The 20334-nt window shown below is 42.7% G+C and overlaps 1 protein-coding gene across 1 annotated transcript in view; it reads left to right on the top strand.

Annotated features, from left to right (window-relative positions):
- Window positions 1-17056, top strand: part of LOC147674000 (maestro heat-like repeat-containing protein family member 1) — a 90969-nt gene extending 73913 nt beyond the window's left edge. Inside the window, exons 19-22 of the mRNA XM_086946440.1 lie at window positions 2167-2286; window positions 3180-3278; window positions 16248-16331; window positions 16991-17056. Coding sequence (XP_086802566.1) covers window positions 2167-2286; window positions 3180-3278; window positions 16248-16331; window positions 16991-17056 — 369 coding nt within the window. The remainder of the gene's footprint in view (window positions 1-2166; window positions 2287-3179; window positions 3279-16247; window positions 16332-16990) is intronic.
- The last annotated feature ends 3278 nt before the right edge of the window (window positions 17057-20334 follow it).

Here is a 20334-nt window from a genome sequence, read left to right as displayed (position 1 = left end):
AGCCGGGCATTTCATATGTGACATGGTGTCAATGGTGATATGGTATACCAGTATCCCATGTATGAAGAAAATGTCAATCCAGCTATAGTAAGAGAGTATCTGATTTCACAGGGGACTGAATTACACCTCGCACTAGAGGATTTCAACTTTCAAACCTTTGCTGTTGGTGGAGAGGCATAAAATCCACCCTTGCTCCATTCTGAAAAGGTTTAAAGGGCTTCATGAATTAATTGCTTCCAAAATTATCTGCCGGAGGTCATCTGGAGAGTGGTTAGAGTTGGAAAAGTGATGGCACATTTTTGTAGTGCTGTGTCTGCAGCATATATTGCTCCAGTGCTCCATTATTCTTGGTTCGATAGCGCTCGTGGTCATTGCCGCGTAATGAAGGCCACAAAGGCAGGTGATCAGGTAAGCACAGTTTTTTGTACTGCAGTTACTGTGACTTTTCTGTTTCCAGGCGAATTAGGGACCCAACCTGACCTCTTAGGAATGTTTAGTCAGTGGGCATACCCCGTAGGACCCACAGGGATAGTGCCCTGTGACAGGTGGTAAGGCCCACAAGGTGTTCGGCATGTGAGACTGTTGAATATGAGGTCTGGTGTTTACCAGGAGGTCCTTCAGTTTCTGGATACACTTGAAAGCGAATCATGGCTCTGGAATCTCAAGGGGCCCAGTGCGTCATCACTCCTTCCCACGGTCGCATGCACCCCACCCAAGGACAATCACTACAATTACCTGCACCTTAAAAGACGGGTCTTCTCCCCTGCTCAGTCTCAATCCAGATGAACAGAGGATGGTAGGTCTACTGCGCTCTCTGTACAGAAACCACATGAGTATGGTTGCATCTCTTGAAAACTCTCTGTTTTTTCTTTTTTTTCTCACCCCAAGGCAATTTGGGTCCCCTTGACTTGCTGTTTCTTTATTGTTCTTTCCACAGTTAGCAGCTGAGTACTACACTCTTCTTTTGACCTATAGGTCACTGATCCAAAGGGTAAGACCCTTCACTCACTCCTGAGGACGACTTGTGATACACTGTGTAACATCAACACAGATTGGTTTTATGTTGTCTGTTACCGGTATGTCCACTTGCCTGTTCTGTTATATTGCATGTACTAGTGTGTTTTTACTTCCTTCACATTGTGGCGACTGATCAGCCATAACAATAGCATGCACATACAGTGTCCCGGAAAAGCGATCCTGGAGACACATTGACCCATACATGCAAAACATTTGTTTACTGTGTGTTTTCTTCATTTTCTCATTTTTTTTCTAAGTTGGACGATCAATTTTAAACTTTTTGAACAAAGGTATTTTCTTTTAGGGGATTACCTACACTTTATATCACATCTTAGATGTGGGGTAGGGTTAGCTCTCCCTTTTTTAGGTCCTGAAGATGTGGTACAGATACTTTTTGGGCTAACAGGCAAGAAACACGTTGACCTGACCACATTCACAGATTTAGGCTACTTGGATACATAACCTCCCTGTAGTCTCCCGTACCAAATTATGTTTTATTTAAACCTGCCAAGGAAACCATCAGTTTAAAGTCCAGTTGAATACCTCTTTTTAGTCTCTCTTCATTTCACTATACACATTCACTCAACCTCACACATTCAAAACGCCCTCACACTGGCACTTTCATCAGATGGCAAAAATAAAAAGATCTCTGCTAAAGCGACCCTTCGTGGGGCCCACAGGGCATTGCATTGCCAGCCCTATGGAGAACACCCTTGATGATGAGACATTACATGCTCATGGATTTGTGAAGGCAGCAAGAAAAAATCCTTAGTATTCCCCTTTCTTTGTCCGCCTTTCTTTCTACTTTGCTTTCTGAAAGGAGCAGTATTTCCACTGGTTTCTGCATTAGCACTTTCAGAGCCTAGGTAATGGACCTTCATTGGCTCACATTACCCCTCACTTCCTTGTTTTGAGTCATATTCAGGACCATATACAAATCTCTACAATGTCCAGAAAATATAACTATACTATACATAAGATAACAAACATTTCACTCAACTTATTAAGTGCTATTTGAAAGTGTGAGACAAATATGTGCGTAGAGTGAATCAAAGATGAATACTCCAAGATAAGTAAGACTTTTATAGAGTGAGCAGGAGATGCTGTTTATTCTTAACTCAGACTGTCTTTAATTCACTCCCATATTAGGGTTTTATTTTCCAGTGCCTTGGTAAGTGCATGGCCAGCTGTGATGATACTGCACTGATCTTACCCTTCCTTCGAGGCATGTTCGAAACTACTAGGTTCATCGCTACGCCTTACCATGCAGTGAGTACCAAGTGCATTTCTTACAATTATCATAGATTTATTTCCCTAGGGTATTTCACCCTGTACGACCACAACAAAAACAAGTTGAGAAGGTAGTCATATGGGGCTGTGGAGCATCTGGATGGACATTGTGTAGATTTGTAACTTCATTCATAGAGCTTGATGGTAAATTATTGATGACCGGTGAAACATTCCTCACTCAGTACTTCCTCTCACCCAAAAGTGTGATTTTGTACTCCGTGCATATGCAAATTATAGTAGAGTGAAACCCCTCTACAGAGTAGATGAGGACTAAGTTAGCAGAAACTGAATGTAGAGCTCCTTTTTTCAGGTGACTAATAATGCATTTCATCAGGGATAGTTAGGAGCCTCTTTAGGTGATCTCTCTTGATAGAAGCCAGTGTTTGAACAAGATAAATCAAGTTTAATCAATGTAGCAGATAAAGCGGTGAAAGACATAAAGCTATGTGATGGCTTTGAAATGACTCTCTCAGAAAGGCCTTCAAAATAGACAACAGTAGACATGAGGAAGAAAGGATAAGCACCACTTCTAAAGAAATCGCACTCCTTTGTTGTAAAGAAGGCTTGTGTATTGAACTGTCCTTGCAGTTCCTTTATGTGAAACATCAGAGAGAACAAAGTGACAGAAAACAAATAGTGACAAAACTCTCATCTTATTGTCCAAAGATGCTTTTTAAGTAGCATGGTAATGGCCCTCCAGCATAGCTGTATAAAGGTATCCTTAAATCATGCTTTCAGGCCACTGAATATATTTGCTTTACTAGTTGACAATCATTCACCAATACAAGCTGAAATCTCTTGTACTAAATGTCTGTGTTTGGTTAATGTCTATTGTCTCCCTGAGGCTGAGAGTTGTCTTTCCCTATTTGCAGGGCATAGTAATTGGTTTCCAAACATGTGCCAAGGTTCATCCTTTTGCATGCCGGCAGGTACTTGAAGCGTACAAGGGTTGTCTTTCTGATATTGAGCTGGTAAGAACCATGCATCTCTTTCTGTCTCATATTTCAAACTTTCCTCAGCAGCGGCGGTTCACATTTATTAAATGTATTTTACAATTAGATAAAAGTTTACGAGAAAGAAAAGCTAAAATATGTCTAAAGACGTAGGCAGTCTACAATTCCGAAAACAAAACTGTATCAAATAAATGGCCAGTGCAGCTTCCATTCCTCATGTGTATATAACATTTGTTGAAGAAATTTAGAAATTTGTTTAGAAAATTTATTTTGAAGGGGCTTATGATACCAAATGCAAGAATCTCTTAAATTTACCATAAAAACAAGCCATTCAACCTTTACTTTCTCCTTTGATTTACTCATGACTTCAGAAGTAATAGAGCACCAACGGAAATGCCACCCTCTAAGACAACTTACATTTAGGAATGTGGGTGTTCAATACAAGACCGGGTCTAAGACCAGACCCTGGACTCAAGGGGGGAGGGGTACTCGATATCAAACAACAGGCCTGGGTAAAGGCTGGACTCTGTATCTACAGAATACAGTTACATTGAGGAAAGGTATACGGCTGAGTCCATATTCTATAGCACAGCTTACTGTATTCTAAACTCCTACTGAAATGGTGACTGGCCCGGGCCAGGAGGCAACCGGCACCAGCACTGGTGTGTTGTGTTACAGGACTACCTCTCCTGTCTGAGGATGGGCCTTCATGAGGCCAACGTGAACAACCCACCCTGACACACGGCAGTGTGATTGCATTGTAGGGGCAGAGAACCACACATATCCCCTATGCCTAGGACAAGGCCAGGGAGGATCATTGTATTTGGGGGCTGGGTGACACTGAGGCCAGGGTTGATTTAGGCAGCCGGGTAAGGCAATATTCACTGGATCATTGGTTTTGATGGGCATTTTCTTCGTGGCCTTCCTGCCGCCTTTGAGGTTGTGTGTGTGTGTGTGTGTGTGTGAATGAGAGTTAGGGTTAGGGTAATGGTACACATTAAAGTTAGGTGTAGAGTTAATGTAAGCATAAAGGATAGAGATTGACTTCAGGCTGCGCATATTGTGCCAGTTACTGAACAGTTCTTGTTTAATGTTAGTCTTAGGGATAACTTTATGGCTAGAGATGAAGTATGGGCATGATACAGGGTTAGGGTAAATAATTTTGTTCAGCATACTTTGCTGGAATGAAGTAGGTTCCGGTCTATGAAAAGTGGTGGGAATATTATCCTCCTAGTGTTAGGGGGTTTGGGTTTCGGTTATAGTACATAATAGTAATGGGCAAGTGATAGTGATAGCATTATGGTTAGGCATAGGATTTTGGATTTGTGTACCTTACAACAAGAATAAAATCCTATAAAATCATTTTCAGATACTTATACAGCATTAACATTTGAAATATCAGTTTCTCACTTTTCTTTTTTTTTTTCCTCAATTTTTTTTTCCTCAATATTTAATTTCTAAATTTTAACCTAAATACCACTGGCAGGGGACAAGAGTCTTTTGAGCAGACAAGGGCAATAAGGTAGTGCTGCCCAAAAGTTCTTTGACACCATAATTCAACTTTGAGTGAATAATTTATGTTTCCTGCGCCACCACAATTGTCTAGCACAGAAAAAGAATTGTGTTTAAACTTTATCATAACCAACAGCCATTACACATCCCTCACTTATTTCACAGTACATTGCGTACCAGGGCAAGTGGAAGCTGCACTCCAATAAATGCGCCAATAGCTATGACAAAAAATGTGTTTGTTAAGGCATGAAACCTATGAGCTGCACCCTTTAAATGAAATAAAAATAAGCTGTATAAGTTTATAAATGATATTAAGTGTGATGAAATTTAGGTTTTTCATTTGAAGTTTAGCAGTGCCCAGAAGCTGCATGAAGCCGTCACTAGATGGATGAAATTACTTTTTCCGACAGGTTAAAGATCCGCTTTCTTGCAAAGCTCTTAACTTACAAAAGTGGTTACTTCATAGGTCTTTGCTCTAGACAGCGCATGTGCACTGCTCTAACCAGCCTGCCCATAGGCTTCCCTTTAGCTGCCCCAATCGCCACTCCATTCGTCCGTGGCATGAATACATCATGCCTCTTACTGTATTGAACCCCCCCTGAAAGCACCAGCCAATTACTTATGTGTTAACACAGTGGCCAATTTAGGTACTCATTTTGGGAATACTTTTTCCATTGGTTAGAGCTACTGTGCACGGTGGTTACAGGCGCACTCTCTCGTTGATCTTGCAAATGCTTCTTTTTTATTGTTATCTTGTGCTTTTATCTCAACACATTATTGGCTCAGGTTTGTTTTCCATTTGTGGTGTTTCCGTTGTTCAGCAGGTGCCCCTTTATGGCCGCTGCTTCATTGATCTAAGGGGTATCGCAAAGAAATTGGAATTTCAACAGCACAATGCCTGTCGTGTAAAAAGCTGTTTTTCTGTAGTGAGAGCATAATTCTGACAATGCCCAATGCTGTGTTGGCTAAAACACCGCTTCTAAGTTGTGAAAATCAAATAGGAGCGCTCAGTCAGATCATATTGGAAGCAAGCCTGCCTATATGACCTGGTAGTAAGATCATAGATGGGACCAAGCAAGATGTGAAAACATGGGGTACACCGTACACGCTACATAGGGCTGCAGTCTTCTCTGCAGGTTTCGTTCTCACCCAGCAGAAACATTCAGTTTACTCGTATACTTTCTTTCTGCTCTCCTCCTTCTGACTCTGCGCACATGTTCATGTTTAACAGCCTGAACACCGTAATATTAATAATGTATGTTTTCATTTATAGCTCATGTAACTGCATTTTTGTAGTTTCATAGCATTGCCGCACGTCTTGCAGATAATGTTTTTAACAACCCAGGCACAAATAGATATCACATAGGCCGAGGGCTTTAAGTGGGCTGGGTCTTGCTGGTGCACCAGCAGGTCTAAAAAGCAAGTGCTGGGACTGGTCCTTAACGGAGTCTCCATTTTTGCCCGCACCCTCCAGGCAGAAACCTCTGTTTTGTCTGATTCCTCTTTTTAACTGGAATGTCTGCTCTGATCCCGCTGCTTAGGGGAAGTTCCTTGCTACAGGGAAGCATGGGTCTTTTACCATTGCAACATACTCTGCAGAACAGCAATATAATGCAGAGTGCATTATACAGTGTTCACTACAAATGACATTAACTGTCCTTGTCCTCTACTAGGGAAGGTTTCTGCCCTTCATGTGCTTGTATACTTCTGCAATTAAGGCAACGATTATGCTTACATGCTGTTGTTGCACAAAAGGACATATGACTTGCCAGGCCACACCAAGGTCACGTTATGCTTTTTTCTTTCTTTTTTTTCTGGCAGTTTAAATAGTGTAAACTTGGCCCTAGGGCACTAAAGGGCTTTACATGTAAACCATATATTTTTACATGACAACTGTTCTGCAGGAAGAAATGCTTTGAGTGTGTAATCGAGGTATTGAAGCATATATTTTGTTAAACACCAAGGTTGTTAAAAATAAGTTGTGCAGGAAAAAAAGTTTTGAGAGAAAGGCAAGGGCTTTACTTGGATATCCTGCGTTAAACTCAGGAAAAACAGAAGATGGCCTATTTAAACTAACCTTTTCAAATCCTCCCTTTGATAACCAGCCCCCATTGAGAGAGAAAAGACTTAAAAGGAAACACATTATTTGAAAAGGGCATGGAAATGTTCCCCCTCAGATATAGCCTATGGAAATACACACCATTGACAAAGCTGACAACCTGGGCTTGTTGTATCAGCCATGTAACTTGCTGTATTATATATCTGGGTACAATGACAGCAGCTCCAAAATACTAGTGGGGAGGCACACTATACATAAGCACATATTTTTAGCTTACATGTTTTAAGCCACATCCATAATCTTCTTGCCACGCCCCTTTGAGGGACCCACCAGTTTTTTTATACCACTTGAAGCCCTGCATAGGCCTTTCGTCGTAGGCCAGGGTTTATTTAATGAAGCATGCTACAAACAGTAACTTTCTACATTTAATTTTTTTCTTTCTGAGCATGATGAGCTGCCAACTGTGATAGACTTTTATGTTTATGGTAATTCAGCATTAGTCGTATCATGTTGGAAATGTGTATAACACGCCCTGGCAGCCGGGGCTGCCGCAAATTGCTGGAATCTTTGTTTCAATTCTTTTGAGGCTAGTCTTGTTCATTATTCTATGATTCTAACTCCTCTGGCCTTGCACCCCTCACACTGTAGTGGAATTGAAAGTGTGAGCATTTAATTGTCCCTTTCCACCGCCCACCTGGGCTCTGCAGGTAGGGCCTTTTCCTGCAAAGTGTGGCCCGCACTGAAGTGGCCTCCCACTCCGTGCACTGCCTGGTCAATAAAACATGAACATTGCCTATTTTTCTCAGAAAGTAAATGTAGGTCAAACAGTTAGTATGTGTATGGAAATCAGTGGCAAACTGTAAGGTGCTACACAATAAACATTTTGGTAACTGTCAAAGTCATTTTACACTCATTATCTGATCCAATGAAACCTGTTACATATGTTTCTGTTATTATATCGATTATACCGTAATTGTATGTACATGTGATTTTTCTAGGATTACCTTTGTGGGCATTCTTCCAAGGGCAGGATGACATATAGAACATTTAGTGACACCCATATTTTCTGCATCTACAAATCTGTCAACTGCCCCCACACCGTGGTCAAAACACACACAGCCATTTTGTTTGTCGGGAATGCTGCTACGACCTATTCATAAACTACAATGTCTGCTTGCTCATTCAATCTTGCTCTCTGTCTCACTCTGAGAACACGGAAGAGAACACATATGCCCTTGTACAGGCAAAGCATTGCAGCACTATTTAGTATCTCTCTGATGGTAAACACGCAGCTGGATAAATTCATGTTTTTTAGGCCTCAGCTCTAGACGGAGCATATGGGTTGTCTCAAACCGAGACATGCTGCATCTACTGGAAGGGCTTTAGCCTGCCCATGGGCTTCCCATTTGCTGCCACCATCATCACTCTTCAGTTATATCCACATATTCCAGAGCACACCATGCCACATATTTCCTCTACACAACTTCACACCATGCCATACAATTCCACAACAAACAATTCCAATCTAACAAATCACTCACTCCCTTGCACTATCATCAACCCTGTCATCACTTCCCTGTGCACCCACTGCCTCTCTCATATCTCCCTCAGACTCCCAGTACCCCCTCTCATCTTACAATACCCCTGATCTCTCCCATCCCTCCCTCACGCTCCCTGTCTTCTCTCTATACTGCCTGCTCACATCCGCTACCTTCCTGTAGCTCCTCACGCTCTTCACTGGTCCACCTCTCGCCTCCCCCCTATTATTAGTGCCCCTTCCACTTGTACCTCTATCTCTCTCTCTCTTACTCTCTCTCACTGCTCTCTCTCGCTCTCTCATGCACTCTTCCCGCCTCTCTCATACGGTTCACTTGAGTTCTCAAGCACAGTTTCCATACCATGCCTTTTCACAAATTTCTGTCACTCAAACCCACACTCTCCTCTTATTCTTTAAGTGTCTTACTTTCCTGTATACATATGTGCCCCACTTTATGCATCTATGGCCTCCTCTCCCCTTCTTTCTCACATACACTTTCTGCTCCTCTATCTCAAATTTCTGTCGCTCAAACCCACACTCTCCTCTTATTCTTCAGGTGTTTTCCGCATACACATGTGCTCCCTTTTATGTATCTGTGGCCTGCTCTCCCCTTCTTTCTCACATACTCTTTCTGCTCTTCTCTCTCAAATTCAATCACCATTTCCTGCACAAACTACCTATCCCTCTCTAACTATCATCCATTTCTATCTATTTTGTGCAGCTCTCACCCCTATCTATTCACAATGCACCACAATTCCACTACACAAATACACCACACACTTCCACCCCACACAATTTCAAAACTAACAACTTGAATACAACCAACATAATTCCACTGGACACCACATACATCCACTACACTCCAAACCAAAAAACATAAGTAAAAGAAATTGCCATTTACGTCTATAGCTCTAACCCGTGCAAATTTGAGACCTATTGTAAAATCATGCAAGCTAATATATGTGAAGGTCTCTGCTCATTGGCTGGGGGTATGACAATGGTGATTAAGATGATCAGTGGCTAACAAAAGCAAGACAAAGAAAGGCTCAGATTAGATGAATAGCTTAGAGAAATGCAACAGCACCAACAGCAGTCCCAGCTCTAGCTAGTTACTCTAACACTTTACACTGGTATTGCATGTATGTTTGCATAGATATTTGTATAATCTGAACTTCAGAAATATTGGAGTGTTGATAGATGGGCCAGCCCATCAAATAATGAACTCCATTTGGGCTGGGCAGTGGAAGCATGTACTCCACTGACCTGGTAGCCATACAGCTCACCGTATTGAGGGATTTCTGACAGCCTGAAAATCCCATGATAGGTTGTAGGACTTCAGTCAATAATATTAAAAGTTGGGGAAAAGTCCAGCTGGCACAACTGCAGGGTCAGCTTTGACAGCAAGGTGAAGAGATTGGTTGAGTTTCATTGCTGCAATTTCACACTGGTTCAAGAGCAGTTATTGCACAAGAGGAAATTCTTGTTGAGTTTTCCTGTAGCTGGATAGTAATTTCTTTATTTTTTTTAAAAAAAAATATTGAGTTTTCAACACATTTAAGATCACACTACTGTATCACTCCATAGCACTCCATCCCATTCCCCCCTTGCACAACATCCCATTTAGTTCTGGAATACCATGAAGTAGACGTCAGTTAAGTCTGCTGCTACCAATCCGGTTCACTATAGATGGATATGTGCCATGGACAACTGTGCACTTTCCACCAAGAACTTCCTATGGGTGGCCAGCTCTGGGTGTTTTGTGCTGTACTTTCCACTGTGCCCAGATTCTATCATACTTTTGTGGTTACCCTCTGGATCTGTACACTGCTTCCGCAGCTAAAGAGCAGTTATACCATCCCTCTTGGCTACTTTGAGATTGTGGGGGCCAGCATCTCCAAGGGCCTGCTTTGTGACGTTTAGCAAAACACAACCGGTCCCAATCATCAGTTTTTGTCCCCTTACCCATCCCATCCCAGAAATACTTCCATGATAGCCAACGTGGGATTGTGTTCTATCAGAAATTGGCATACCCTTTGTAGGTTAGGCTATAGCAGGATTTAATACACCTGAATCACCTGGCATTTCCATACCACATGCATGAAGGAGCTTCTGGCCTGTCCATAACGAAAATATTCAGGGCAGCTGTCCCTCCCCATCCTTCATAGCCTCTCAGGGGTTTAATATATTCTTTAACCTGGTCTAATCTCAGGTGAGGCAATATTACCCATTTTCGGCTGCCATTGTTTACCTTAATCCATTTGTCATCATCCAAGGGCTGCAGGTCTGACTCATATCTTTCCTGCAATTTGTTTAGCCGGTCTGGGACATTTAGCACCAGAATTCTGTATAAGCAAGATCTGCCTTTCCTACCAATAGCTAACATCATGAGTCAGATTTCTAATGGACTGTACTCTTGTGAGCGCTGTTATGTGGCCTGTGTGCCTAACCAGTGCATGTCCGCACAGTAGGTAAATAAACAACTGGGATCTCTGTAAATCCTCTTTAGCTTCAAGTTGGTCATAGAACATCATATGGTATGTCTGCCAGATGTCTCCCTATTTACAGATCCCAAACTTATCTCAGTGCCCTGCAGCCCTACCGTCTCCGTTGGGCATGTACCCGGTACAACAGCTTCTTCCTAGTAGGCAACCTCCAGTTAATGAATGGAATGGCTGGAATGGCTAAAATGGCTGGAACAGTGGGCAGGAGAAACTCCCCATACAGCCTAACCCTGTTGCTTACCCGGTAAAGGGAGTCTGCTTATGTTTCGTGGCTGGGTCCCCCCGGTCCTCTATTAAAATTGGTATAGGGAATTGTTGGCTTCCTTTTAACTTCACTGGCACTTTTTTCTTTAGGCACATTCACTATGCCTTCTCTGACCGGACAGAACCCAATGATGAAACCAATCGCCAACTTTGTTGGTAGATGAGGGTTCTTTTCTGTGTCATAGTCCACCACCATTTCGCACTAATTATTTGGGATATAAGTATTTAAAACCTTTTATCTGTCTCTGTTATGCATCTTTCATTGTTGCTCTTTTGTTGTTGAAAATGATTATCCCAGGGGTAAAAGAGTAACGTCCTGACCCTGTCTCTCTTGTTGATTAGATATATTGTATTTTAATCATATTAATTTGTAAATCTTTTCATGGTTCTCTGAGCTGAAATAAAGTTATTCTTGACTTGACTGGCTCTATACTCCATCATGATCGGGGGGAGATCTATCCCACCATATTTCCCTTAATTTTGCATGTCAACGGGGTCATATTCCTGTCCCAGCTTTCCTATTGGTCTCATGTGTTAGAAATTGGGTGTCTGGTTGGCAAAAGAATGCAGCCGGTCCAAGCAGAAGCGGTAATCCTAGTCAGGGTAAGCTAGATCCACACTAAAAGATAACCTGTGTTCCCCCTCTGGTAGCTTGGCACAGAGCAGTGAGGCTTATATAAAGAGGCAACACACAGCAACAGAAATAATACTCCACAAAAAGACTCCATACAGGTTTAGAAATACTAACACTATTATAAACAAAACAAGACCAGAATGACAAAAATCCAATGTATAGATGTTGAGATATTAAATGTTAAAGGAATACATGCAGTGAAGCGCTTAGAAGCAAGTAGCATTAAAACAGTTACTTTACATCGTGCTGGACCGGGTCAACGTTCAGGCTGACCGCGTGGAAGGGCAGGCCAGCTACAGGACCCATGCAGGACCAAGTGATCAAAGTACCTTTCCTGGTCACAAACAGTGAGATGGGTCGATCTGTTCCACGTAGTGATGGCGATGTGTCAGTTCGGAAGATGGGTGCTTGAGTCGAGAGGTGTTGAGTGATGTGCCTCACCAGATTCTGCCACACAGTCGAGGGGATGCCTCAATCTCACCAAGCTGTAGTGGCGGAGATGCGCTGTCCGATGCATTAATCTCTAGAGGCAAAGTGCTGGTTCAAATATGATGTGGCAATTAAACTCCAGCAACAGTGTTGATCGCCGGTTCTATTACACACAGACAAGAGATGCGCCAAATTCCATGTTGCAAGTATCTGGGCCACTTCCAGTAAGCTTCAAACAATGAAAGAGTGTAAATCAATAAATGTATAGAAGCACAAAAGGAGAGAAGATGAGTATGCAAGTCTTATTAGATTTGTATAGGAAGCCCTCACTCACCACCCTGGTTGGTGACATGCTTCATCATCGGGCCCACCGGGAAAACCCGAATGCCTCCACGGTGTGCTACAATGCCAGGATTACTGCGGAGCTGGTTAGTTGTGAAGATTATGTAAATGTGAAAAGGGTTTAAAAATGTCCAGATTGTGTCTCACATAAAAACTTTATTCTGTGGCCAATCTGACATATTAAAAGCAATGTGTTTAGGAAACTACCAAGTTAATTGTTTGGCTATTTCCACTTAAAGTGGGGTCAACATGTTTCTGCCTTTGATGTGTGATTTACTGGGCATTTGTCAGGACCATGGGGAGTGTACCTCAGCTGTATGGGCACGCTAAGGCCCACCCCACGTGAAAGGTAAAAATCAGTGTAAAAAAAGGTGCAAAATGAACAAACCAACAAGTTGTGGGAAAATTACCTCATAATCAGAGGAACCTGTATAGTTTGAAAAATAAAAGATCCACTAGAAGTGTGGCTCAACGGTTAGAGCGGCAGACCCTGATGCAGAGGTCTAGCCCAGGACCAGAGTTCAATTCCCTGCCTCGGTGGGTCTTGGGCTCAAAATTCCACGGACCTGATCATTCTCGCCTCGGTGCCTATTCCAATCATAGAGTCCCACTCTGCAACTCTGGGCAATAGCTTGCTTAATCTCCACAACGGCCCCCACAACGCTAAGGATGCCTGGCCTCCACCTTGGGGGTGCCCAGGAGTGGATGCCTCACAGGGAAAGCCAGGATGGGTTCCACAGCAGTATTCGTACAAGCGCCTTGAGACCCTTGCGGGTGAGTAGTGCGCTATACAAGTATCAATTTTTTTTTACAATTTACTAGGTCTTGGGAGGGGGGTGGAGGCAGAAATGGCACACTGCCCGCAACGCCTGGCACCCGTTCGATACCTGCGTGTAGCCTCTAACCGGACCACTTTCAGTAAGTTAAGGCACAGGAGCAGGGGTAAGGACTTTGATATCCCTGAGTTTCAAGCAACAGGAGGCAAGCCACAAGCACCTGGAGATCACTTGGCGGTAAGGCAGAGACATCAGGGCAACGCAAGATAGAAGCAGGCCTTTCAAGCTTGCAGTCTAAAAATGAGTCATTTCAGCACCACAACAGTCCTTCTGATAGATTCAGTTCAAGATCTAGAAGTGTCTGATTTTCGGGGTGGGGGTCAAAGACCCAGTACTTATACCCAAAAGTGCCTTTGATCTGAGGGTGTGACTTCAAAGCAGCCCTCTGAAGTGCATAGGTTCTCCTTTCAACTCAGTCCTGTCCATCAGGGATAATCTGTCCTTTTTGTGAAGACAGGACACTGCCTATTCAAGTGACGTGTTAGACCCTCCCTTCCACCCCGCCCAAGCAAGACCATCAGAATGCAGATATATTTAGATGGGTACTCAGATCCATCTATCCTTTATGTGTTGTGGCGGTCTTGCTTGAATGCACAAAGTGTCGCTGTCACCCACCCCAGACGTATATTAGAGACGGGCTGTCACGCACAAAAAGCAGTAAGTGCAATGTCTACTTTCTAATAGTGCTGTAACTAAATAGAGACTAAAAAGAGCCCGTTTGACTAAGGCCTGTGCAATGTGTCTTGCATGAGACGTAGTATTGTGACCTAACTAAAGAGGAAGCATCTGTTGCCCCAAAAACAAGCAACCTGAATAGGAACAACATACAATACAACATAGTACTCTATCAAAATAAAGTAATCACCATAGTCTTGTGTAGCAGGGAGTGATTTGCCCCAAGACAGCCCCTCTTTACAGATGCAATGTGTCTCTTCTTTGTCAGTGAATGAGAATAAACTTGTAGCTCTACATGGAAGAAAGGAAGGAAAGGGACCAAACTCTATACCACTGAATAACATCTCATCATCCACTGGTAGCGTCCCCTCCCCCATGATCACCAGAGCTCTCTGAGGAGGATGCCCTATGTCTGTCCTCCAGTTGTGACCACAGCTGGCCTCCTATCAGTCTGCTGAGTTTCCTCCTAGAGTGGGATGGCTGACCCCCTTCGGCCTCCCAAATTGTCATTGGCTCCTTAGTTGATATGGGCAGTTATTTCCTCTCCGCCGCTCAGTCCCAGAGCTCTTCCGGACTCTTAAACAAAATGGTTCTCCACTGATACATTACTTTCAGTTTGGCAGGGTACATCAGCATATATTGAATGTCCTTAGCCCTAACTTTTCACTTAACCTCTAAGAAAGATGTAAGAAGGGGCTGCACTTTACCTGCGTAATCGGGTCAGAGCGTTGGTGCAATGGACGTTGTTGTGCCTGCCGCAGGATATAGTCTGTCCATAAGGTATAGTATACTGATGGTAATGCCTCTAGGCGGTCTTCCTGGCTGTGGCCTTAGGGCCAGTGCCCTGTGCACCCTTTCCAGAATGAAGTAGGAGGATAGCTCACAATCCATGATGCAGGTTCTGAAGTATTCTGTGGGAATTTCTCTCATGTTGCCCACCCCCTCTTTTCTACTCTGGGCCACCAAATCAGCTGGGCTGTCACAAGCCCATGGGGGGTTGCTTAAAATGAAAGGTGGTCCCTACCACTCCCCTCCCATTTGGCTGTATCCTCTCCATTGAGAGTCAAGAGTCAATGCAGAGGTAGAGGTAAGTCGCTGCAGTGAGATTGTAGCTCCAGGTTGTGTCTGTTGGCGGAATGTCCATCTCCCGGCAGGTCGTTGTTTGCCTCATAAGTTTCTCTCATCCCCGACTCCCTACATAGGCTTAGGTTGGCCAAAGGGGACAAGTGTAGTGGGCACCACATGGATGTTTGCATCCAAGAAAAGGTTGCCCCATAGTTGGCTCAACCAGGCTGCAGTTTCAGTCCTAGCCATGTGTGGTAACCAGTCCATCTCCTCCACTCAAAGGTGCCCGTTACATTGTTACGGGCCACCACCTGGAAGTGAAAGCAGCAATGTGCCACACCTCAGCCACGAGCCTGTCTTCTCTTCCTCTCACGCTCCAGGAGTCGATACAGAGAGGGTTTGCCACTGTGGGTTCACAGCTCCAGGTGGTGTTTGCCTCTGGCAGGCCCATCTACAGGTCGTCGATTGCAGAAATTGGCTCTCCCATCCAGGGCTCCCTGGATAGGTTCGGGTGGGCCAAAGGGGGTGATTATAGGGCCACTGCACTGGTGCCTGCAACTGAAAATAGGTCACCTAAGGTTCGGATTCAGCAAGGTTCTAGGAGCTGGCATGTAGCTCGCTCAAAATGCGGCTCCCATCTAAGGCTGCTTGGCCACGCCCCCCAGTAATTTCTTTCTTGATTTCTTTACAATGTAGTGGAGGTGAGTGATCTGTCAATGGTAGGCGAACCCTTTGGGAGCCAGGATGGTATTTATCAGATTAGGTAGAAACTGTATTGTTTTGAAAGAGCCATACAAGATTTCTTAGGTAAAGAGCAGAGTGAGCACGTATGGTAGCAGCACACGTATACACTGCCAAATCACTATTATTCACTGTTACTGCATGTTTGATCCATTACTCACAAAAGCAATATTTCACTCACACATATGTTCTGCTTTTAGGTGATGAGTACAAGGTGCTAAGGATGTGAAATGCCAAAATAGGAGTGAACATAGTATGCTGTTTCTTGTACATATGTATTTTATTTGCTTGAGGTGTGCAGCCTTTCATGACTTTCATCTTCAAGACTCATGACAGTCTATATTTGTTTACAACGGTCTTGGTAATGCTGATCTTTTATATTATATTTTCAGGATCCAGACAATCTGCTTGAAGAAGTACCACTACCAGAATACAGGGATGACTTCCAGATCCCCAACTTTTCACCTGAGAAACATGTGAGTTTTCTTTAAAATACAATACCATCATGTTCATGTGCCTTCTCTCTCAAATTCTGTTTCTTCCATACCATCTTCACAAACAAAGTACATCCACATGATATCACACGAATAACTTCCCATGGAAACTATACTCCATTCTCAGAAAATCAAGGAATTCTTTACGTTATTAACAAGGAGTGAATGGTGTAGCAACTCAATCCGTCTCTCATCCACTGGTACCCTTAGAGAGCTAGAGCTGATTTCTTAACTTCAAAACTGGTTTTAGTGCATAGTGTAAATGTACAGAGGTGGAATTTATCTCCTAAAGGAAAAATAGATTATTTAAAACAATTACCCTTCTGACTACAAGACTAACCTCTTCTGCAAAACAAAATACACTGGGGTTGATCCAATTTGTGGGCGAGCAAGGATCTATGGGCTAAAAATTCCCTTTCACAATAGGAGCAAATTTAGCTTTTTCTATCCTCACTTCTAGACTAGACAAAGAATTTGACTGGCCTTGGCTTTAATCAATGGAGAAAAAAGCTCCTATTCCTTGGGGTCAACCATTTACTGGCAATGCCCACTATTTGCATTTTTTGAGAAAAATAAGTCAACTGTTATACATGTTGTCATGTCTAAATAGCCTTCTTGTTTCCATTCTCTCTATCTACCAGCTTGAGGACATGATCAAAATGATGAAAAGCACTCTCAGGTTGTGCGAGTTCATACTTTCTAAGTAGGGTGAGGTAAGATTTTGATGCTTTTTTCCTGTCAATGTGAGAGTGTGAGTACTATCAGACTAAAAGGATCACACAACAAACCATCACTTATCGATGGGGGTCACTGGAATGTAATGTAAATGTAGGGTGGATCTGTAGAGAGCTGCTTGTCACCCGTGAGGGTCCCAAGGCACTTCTTCCATACAATAATGGGTTTACTATACTTACCAAACAATCCACCCTATGCTACATAGATTACATTTTTTTACAAATAAATGTTTTGCTAGTTTAGAAGAATCAAATTACACATGGTGTTGCTCTGTGGCAAACGTTAACTACTCACCTGAATTTATCACCCATGTGTTATACTGGTACTAGAGAGGCAAAACATTTTGCGAGAACAACATTAATATTTGATAAAACAGCAAAAAAGTATTGTCACAGAATGTACTACATTATGCTGCATAATTTGCATTGTGTTCCATAATTTGGCCTTCCTATGTGTCTCATGAACAACAATATTGTGGGACACTAATATCATTGATAAAAAAATCAACAGACAAAATATCAAAAGGTAAGTATGTAACGATTTTCTGTACCTAATTCAACTTATGTGTACCAAAATACATATACATATATCTTTATTTATTTGGAGTTAAGAATGGCAAATGCATATGTCCCTTTGTGCATTTACCCTTTAATATTTTGTCCCTCGATATTTTGTCCACAGTATTACTGTACCACAATATTCTTGTACTAGACGTTCAAGAGTACAATCGGCCCTTCTTAGTCTCATAATTCCAGAGCCACTTATAATATAAGGCCTTTGGTTACTGTTTTAAATTACATTACAGTTATGAGGGTTGAAAAGGAACGAAATACATAGGTTTTCAAGAGCCTAGGGAAATATGTAACCAACAATGGAACTAGCGAGACTGAGCGATCACATCCTATTGGTGCTGGAGGAGGAGAGATTTCGGGGTAGGGTTGTCCAAAGCACTCATCATCATAAAAGAAACACCTCTATTTTGGGGAAGACTGGGTGTAAAACCTTTTAGAAGAGAACTACTTTACCAATTCAGAGATTCATCATGTGAGAATAGAGCCACCAAGAGCGTGGCTGTAATTCCTCTATGGATGCTTTGTGATTGCACAGAAGAGCAAAATAATTCTGCAAATGTGGTACAGATGCAAAGGGGGGGGCCATGAGTAAGCATCGTTATCTGCCCCCTTGAGTCCGCCCAACACTGTCATGGAAACATGGACCGACTGACCTCTAGTTGGCAGTCCCGACCGCCTAATTATGATGCAACCACACATGGTGCGGTCACATACTTACATTTCCGGATGAGAGCATGTGTTGTGTCTATAAATCAGCTGTTGCACAAGCTCCCATAGAGAAATGGGAGGCCGTGTTCCTCCCGGCACCTTGTGGCAGGCACCTCAAGGTGCCTGCCACACAGTGCTGGGATCAAAGTGCCCCATTGGACCCCAACCGGAGGCCGCAACAGAAGGGGCCCAGCTAGAGACCCCCAAACACGCTTTCCAACAGGCTTTCCATGTCGGAAGCTGGCATGGAAAGTATGCCCCGGAAATCAGCCCATCATAATGAGGTCTCACGGTTTTATGGTATTTATTATTTGAACATTTCCGTCTGTATTTGTCCATATTTATTTTTGGGCCAGCTGATTGGTATTTATCCATATTTAATTTGTGTTGTTTAAATAGATGAGGTAATAACTCGTGTATTTCTGCATTTATTTAACAGATAAATGTGGCCTCATACTTAAATGCCTGTCAGGTTCTAGCACATTACACAGTAAAAAATATAAACATAATAAACCCACATTAAAGAAATAGTGTAATAACACATATACATGTTGAGATATGCAGTAATTAAAGGACATATCATTGAGTTTTGTAGCTCCCTGTCATTATGTACAGCTACTGGCCTGAAAGTGATTAATCTCAGCATGATGAATCACTCAAAAGAAGCTAAATTATCTGTATTTTTCAACTTTCAAAAATAAATACAGACAGGGGAGACAGTGTTTTCTGTCTGTGTTTATCTGTAAAAATCAGACAAAGCGGAAATCAGGGAACCCTAATCATAATATGGACAGTATAAAAATGCATCCATATGAATTACGGGCCAGACTCCGACAGGCCGACGGGCTCCTTGAGCCTGTTGGAAGCCAGCTGGAATGACTGGCCAGTTTCATTTCCGACAACCGAAATTGTATTTAGGGGGTCAATAGTGAAACCAACCATCTCGGTCGGAAAGCTTCCGTTTCGACCGAGATTGTAATCGACCCCTAGGACTGACATTTATCAGGCCTGTTTCACATTGTTAAAAATAATCTGTATGATTCCAAAACAACAGGGTGTGACACTGGAGAAGCAAGAGGCACCTGCTGGAGTACAATATTGTATTTCATCAAAAAGGGGGAAAGGATCACTTGTCCTGCAAAAAACTCAGGTCTGCAGGTTGGCAACTGGGTGTCTCCCAATAAAATGACCCTCATACACGTGTGTTTCTCTCTTGTTTGTTTTCGTTAGCGGTATATGACGTGTCCCCGCTTGCATCACACGTGCGTGCGTAATCACAGGGTCAAGTCATTTGTGTGCACCCTCCACCAGGAGGTTTTACCTTAAGTTTTAAGGCAGTAGTGATCGTGGAAAAAAGTGATTAGGATGGTGATAAGTAGTTTAAGAAATAGTCCAGATATCCAAGAACGAAAAATGTATTAAATTTGGAATCGGGCTATTGTTAAAAAGAGGTACGTTTGTGCAGCTCTGGAATTTGTTATGAATTCTAGCGCACTTAATGGTCTGCTAAAATGGTCGACATGTTTCAGCTATAGGCGACAATTTGTCAGACAGCTTTCTTCAGGACCAGGGAGTGAAAGTGATAAAGAATAAGTGAAGGAATAGGTACATTTTAACCTGATTCTTCAAGTGTTGAGAGGTCTCATTGTACCTGTAAATGAAAAACATACACACAAAATACAAACCAAATGGGAGAATAGGGGAAGGGGGAGAAAAGAACTTGGTAAGGTACAAATATGTACACATTCAAAATCGCTTGATTTCGAATAAAGAAACTGTAAAATGGCAATACTTAGCGCAGAATCACTCTCATTTCAGGCGTCAACTCATCCATTCTCATGCCTCATCAGCGTGAGGTGATTATGCTATACTGTTCATTGGTGCTCATAACTGTAACCGGTAATTGGTGTTTATAACATTTCTCATGGTGGAATTCACATGCTTATTTTAGGGCACGTCGTACTCTTAAT

The sequence above is a fragment of the Lissotriton vulgaris genome, chromosome 12 (assembly GCF_964263255.1).
Source record: "Lissotriton vulgaris chromosome 12, aLisVul1.2, whole genome shotgun sequence".
NCBI classification, from domain to species: Eukaryota; Metazoa; Chordata; class Amphibia; order Caudata; family Salamandridae; genus Lissotriton; species Lissotriton vulgaris.
The sequence above is the reverse complement of the archived record's forward strand: the minus strand, read 5'-3'. Positions and strand labels throughout refer to the sequence as shown.